General features: G+C 48.6%; 1 protein-coding gene across 1 annotated transcript; it reads left to right on the forward strand.

Annotated features, from left to right (window-relative positions):
* Nucleotides 36-4546, forward strand: RPUSD2 (RNA pseudouridylate synthase domain containing 2). The gene is made up of 3 exons (XM_021402443.1): nt 36-716; nt 1089-1385; nt 2129-4546. Exons 1-3 carry the CDS (start codon nt 330-332, stop codon nt 2918-2920), a joined length of 1476 nt encoding a protein of 491 aa, XP_021258118.1. The 5' UTR covers nt 36-329; the 3' UTR covers nt 2921-4546.

The raw sequence follows: 5574 nt of genomic DNA on the forward strand, positions 1-5574 counted from the left end.
TGGGTATCTCTGGGCCTTTCCCGAGTGCGCCCTCCTTTGGGGTGGGCGAGGAGAGGTGGGAAGGGTTCCGGCAGGAGCTGCTGCCGACGGGGGCTGCCTTTCGTGCCGCCCTGGCCGGGTACCGGCCTCGCCCCCCTCCCGCGCGGAGTCTCCGGCGGCGCCAACCTGTGGGGGCGTGGCCTCGCGGCGGCGGCCCGCGACGATTGGCTGCGCGGAGTGGCGTCACACACTGCGCCCCGGGGCGCGCCGGCGCTCTGTGGGCAACGTGTCTGCGCTCCGCGCTGCGGAGCCGGGATAGGAGTCTACGGTCGCTCTCTTTTTTTGGCGGCATGGCCGAGCCGGGACCTGACCTCAAAGCCGAAGCCGAGAAGGTGGAGGAGGAGAAGGAGACGGCGGCACCAGCCCCGAAAAAACGGCGCTTGGCGGCCGGGGAGCGCTACGTGCCGCCGCCGCGGAAGCTGAGGTCGGGGGTGAGCTTCAGCGCGGCTCACTTCGCCGAGACCTCGTACTACTTCGAGGGAGGGCTGCGCAAGGTGCGGCCCTACTACTACGACTTTCGCACCTACTGCAAGGGGCGCTGGGTGGGCCGCAGCCTTCTGCACGTCTTCAGCACCGAGTTCCGCGCTCAGCCCCTCGCCTACTACCGCGCTGCCGCCCGCGCCGGCCGCCTCCGCCTCAACGAGGAGCCCGTGCAGGACCTGGACGTCGTGCTGAAGGTGAGCGGCTCGGCTCCGGGCTGGGAACCGCCGGTGGTGGGATCTCGAGGGTAGCGAGCGTGGTGTGGGCAGACGGTTAACCTGGCCTGGAGATCACAGCTGGGCTCTTGCAGCGAGCGGCGCCTTGGGCAGCGTGCTCTGGAGTGGCTGTGCAGGGTGGATTCGTTTTAATAGGGTGGTGAGGCCCTGGCTCAGGCTGCCCTCAGGAGCTGTGGTTTCCCCAGCTGTGGAGGTGCTCAAGGCCAGGCTGGCTGGGGCCCTGGCCAGCCTGATACGGTGGGTGGCAACCAGCCCATGGCTTGGATGGGCTTGAAGGTCCTTTCCAACCCAACTATTCTGTCATTCTATGATAACTGCCTGTTTTCCTTGCAGAATAATGATTTTCTCAGGAACACAGTGCATCGCCACGAACCTCCAGTCACTGCCCAGCCTATTCAAATCCTGGTGGAGAATGACGAAGTGGTGGTTGTAGACAAACCGTCCTCCTTGCCCGTGCATCCCTGCGGCAGGTTTCGTCACAACACCGTCATCTTCATCCTCGGCAAAGAGCATAACCTGAAGGAGCTGCACACAATTCACCGTCTCGATCGCATGACCTCAGGAGTGCTTATGTTTGCCAAGACGGTGGAGGTATCCAAGAGGATTGATGAGCAGGTTCGGGAGAGGCAGGTGAGAGTTTCTCTCGGGTTTTCTTGCGTGGTATATTCTTGAAAAAGGTTAAGTCCAAAGGTCAGGACAGTCTTTGTTCTAAACAAGCTGGAGATCCTTGAACAGCTTACGGTCATCTAGTTGTACTGAGTGTGGAAGGCACTGAGAGAGAGACTGAGCAAAAGTGTAGGGATATTGGTAGTACTAGATAGAAAGGGATCTGTATCCCTGTGATATTGTGAGCAGAACCATGGAATGGTTTGGGCTGGACTGGACCTTTAGGGATCATCTAGTCCACCAGCTAGTTAGAGAGCGGTTTTCTTTATCGTTAGAAATGTGTTGGTCATGTAAATCTTCAAGTGGGGGAAAAAAAGCATTAGGAAGTTTCTCTCGTTTCTTTTTCCAGTGGCTCTCAAGCCAAACAACCCTAGATGTAGAGTGCAGGCTTCTAGGATTTGTTTAAAGGCACTGAAACAAAGGTCACAATAAAAAGCACTGAGAGGTGACTCTTGAATTTAATATGAGGAAAATAGTCCAGGCCCTTATGTTCTTGGATTCCCAACCAGATGGAGAAAGCATGAGATGAGTTTGGTTACATAGCTGACTTTTTTTTCTTTCCTGTTCAGTTGTACTAAAACTTTGGGAGTAGATTACCCACAGAAGTCTTTTATGAAAGAGGGAGAACTAACTAGGATGAGACTCGAGTGTAATCAGACCCGGAGGCAGTCTTCTGCTCTGACAGTCGTTCTCCTTTCTCCCCACAGCTGGAAAAAGAGTATGTCTGTCGCGTGGTGGGGGAGTTTCCGGAACATGAAGTGGTCTGTGAAGAGCCCATTCTGGTGGTTTCTTACAAAGTGGGAGTGTGCCGTGTGGACCCCAAAGGGAAATCCTGCAAAACCATCTTCCAGAGACTCAGTTACAATGGCAAGAGCAGCGTGGTCAAGTGTCTTCCACGCACTGGGCGGACTCACCAGATCCGGGTCCATTTGCAGTACTTAGGGTATCCTATTGTCAATGACCCCATCTATAACATGGAAGCCTGGGGCCCTGAAAAGGGCAAAGGTGGCAAGATTGGTAAGACGGATGAAGAGCTCCTTAAGGCGCTGGTGGAGGAGCATCGTTCCAAACAAAGCCTGGATATCTTGGGTATCTCGGAAGAGGACTTGAATTCTAATGCAGAAAATAATGACTCTGGTAATTCAAGCGAGCGCGCAGAATCTGTGCAGGCTGGTCCTCTAAGTGAGAACTCCTGCCTTGCTGAGGACATTAAGGGTCCTGAGGCAAAAGAAGTAGCAGCTTATCCACTGAACTTCAATACCAACCTGGAAACACTTGAACAAAACACAGAACTGGGCTCGTGTGAAAATGAGGGTAGGCAAATAGGAGAAAAGAGCTCAGAAGAGAGTGACCCTTTATGCGTGGAGTGTAAAATAACAAGGCGGGACCCATCTCCCAAGGAGCTGGTGATGTACCTTCATGCCTTGCGCTATAAGGGAGCAGAGTTTGACTATTGCTCCAAGATGCCTGAATGGGCAATGGAGGACTGGGAGGAGTGACACAGGACATGACATCTGCAGACATTGTTCCAGCATGGCCAGAAAAGCCTTGTAAAGATCTGAGGCGTTGTTGAGGTGAACAAACTGCCTGTGAATTGAGATGGGCTGGGAAGACTTGTTGTGGCTGGTGTCCTGGCTGCTGTCAGTAACTGTAAAAAGGCAGGAAGATGGGGTTACGACACTAGAATTACTTCGCCCTTTGGCGAATGCCTGGGGAACACTTGGCACAGGCAACTTGGCCTCTCACCTCAATCTGTTTTGGATCTGCTGTTAGTTATCTCCACAGATAATTTAGTACATACACTTAAATTAAACAACTGGTTTTTTTTTGGTCTGCTATGTGATGTTCTTGTACTGTACAGTAAGAGCTGCTATAATGCCCAACATACTGGGTGTCATGTTATACAGAAAACTACTTGTATTTTGACTCTGCTGTCAGGCTGATTTTTAAAATTGAAACATGAATGCTGAGAATGCCATAAGTCAAACCAGAGAGCACTGCGAAGCTGATTCGTTCGCTGTTTGTCAGCAAGGTGGACTTCGCTTTGAAACTGCTCTTTCAGGATTCCTTCATACAATTACTTCATTTAAGATTAGTAACTCAGGGAACTGATCTGTGTATGTTTTTGGAGGTACTAGTCCCAAGATTTTACCCTTCTGAGACTTAGAAGGGGACTGATGCGGTAGATTTTGCCTTCATGTTCTGCTCTCTCCCCGTGATGCATTTTTTTGCCTTCTCAAAAACATCCAGAATCATCATCGTTTTTTGATAGATCTATTAATTATGAAAATACCTTCTTGCATGAGCAAAAATCCAAGGTAGAGAGGTCAGTCTACCAATTTTCATGTCTTTTTATAAACTGTACTATAGGCAGATGGCTTTGGAATGGTGTGTATTTGTTTTTAATATTGCCTTATCTATGCTTCAAGGTGACAATTGGCTTTAAAGAAAAACAGAAGCTATTTTATGCAATTTTTTTTTAAAAAAATACATTTTATAGAAACATTTCTAGGATGGTTGATATCACTATAGTTCTGGCTTTCATCAGTGTTTGTACGACTGCTTCTTGGTTTCTGGGAGAGTTATTACAATCTCTGTACTGTCAGGTTTTTTCCCCTTTTTTTTTTTCCTTCTTATGTATACTGAGAGGTATTTACCAGCTTTAGCAACTGCTGCAGACAATCAAAAAATTTCCTGGGAAGAGCTGTGTATGTCGGGGTCCTCTACACCTATCCACATAGGGTGTATGCATAGGGTTCCACACTTCAGTGTTTAAGAAATCTTTTTTCTAGGTGAATGAAGAAATCCAGAAGACCTGATGCTCTTCAGCAAGTGTAGCAACAGAGCTGCTGGCGTACAGATGATCGCTGCTTGTCATGCTGTGCTCTAGGGAAGCTTTATTGTCTGTCAGCCCCCTGAGACACACTGGTTACTGGCAAACCCCTGCTTCGCACGTGTCCTTGAGTGGGGTGCTAGGGACAAATGCTGTGGGGTTAACGTTTCCCAGGGAATACACAACAATAACCAGCCTCCTAGGCAAGGCTCTGAAAATCACTCGGTACCTTCCAATGTTACCAGGACTTGTGCGCCAAAATATAATAAAACAGTGCTTATTTATTCCACTATTCCAAAGCTGCAGAGTGCTTTTTTTCCTGTCCTCTAGCCTCTAGCTGTTGTTGAATGATTTTCTAAGAGTTTGCTCAGCCTTGAGCTATGCTGTTCCACTTCTTGCTAAGGGACTCTTGTGATTCTAATGCAACTATGTCTTGTTGCTTTGTTTTTTTAGGTTTGTTTTTTTTTACCTGCCATCGTGTATTAGGGTCTGGTCTAGCATTTATCTGCAGGCAGTTTGTTAAACAAAGGACATAAAAGTTCCTCTGTGTGTGACTACTGTCATAGGTTTTTTCATACACACACATACTTCATATAACAAAAATGGAAGAGGTGCCTTGGGAATAAGGATGTGTGTAACTGCTACTAGCTCTTGATACAGAGGAAAAAATAACGGGGGTTAGGGGCAACTGATTTTTAACTGATACTTTGACATGGCCTAAGTTGTAGTGTCCCTTTCCCTCCTTCTTTACAAGAAACAAGCAAAGGAAAGGGATTTTACTGACTTGTGCCAACATTTAGAGGCTGGGTGGTGGATGGGTCTTATATGAAATTCACAGTGCAGTGCCATGTTTCGCTATTTCTGGCTAACCCTAATGGCTGTAGTTAACATAAACTATCCCAAGTTGTAAGGGACTCATGAGGACCTTCCGTCCAACTCCTGGCTCTACAGGGGACCATCCAAAAATCAGACCGTATCCTTCGCCTTGGATATCTCCATTTTCCCCCACCCCAAGAGGGCAATGATCTGTGCCTGATACCATGCTTAAGCTGTAGTTTCTTTAGCGTGGGGATGCGTCACCTCTCATTCAGACAGCAGAGATCTATCCTGAGAGTATTTTTTAGATGCCCCAGCTAGTTTATACGGAGCACAGTTGGGTAGCGAGACATTGCAAAGTGGCATTGCACTGTTTTCCTCCTTGGATTTTTTTTAGTGTATGACTGGAGAAAATCCTAAGCAACAAGGTCTGACTTCGCAGCTAATATACTTAGAGCAGAAGGCTGGACTAGATGCTTCCTGAGGTCCAATTTGGACTGTCCC

The sequence above is a fragment of the Numida meleagris genome, chromosome 6 (assembly GCF_002078875.1).
Source record: "Numida meleagris isolate 19003 breed g44 Domestic line chromosome 6, NumMel1.0, whole genome shotgun sequence".
Lineage (NCBI taxonomy): Eukaryota > Metazoa > Chordata > Aves > Galliformes > Numididae > Numida > Numida meleagris.

What these genes read in the sequence shown, in the direction of transcription:
- RPUSD2 (XM_021402443.1), top strand. Translation starts at nt 330, where the DNA reads ATGGCCGAGCCGGGACCTGACCTCAAAGCCGAAGCCGAGAAGGTGGAG. An exon ending in ACCTGGACGTCGTGCTGAAG is followed by an intron (nt 717 to 1,088) that starts GTGAGCGGCTCG and finishes TTTTCCTTGCAG; the next exon opens with AATAATGATTTTCTCAGGAA. An exon ending in AGCAGGTTCGGGAGAGGCAG is followed by an intron (nt 1,386 to 2,128) that starts GTGAGAGTTTCT and finishes TTCTCCCCACAG; the next exon opens with CTGGAAAAAGAGTATGTCTG.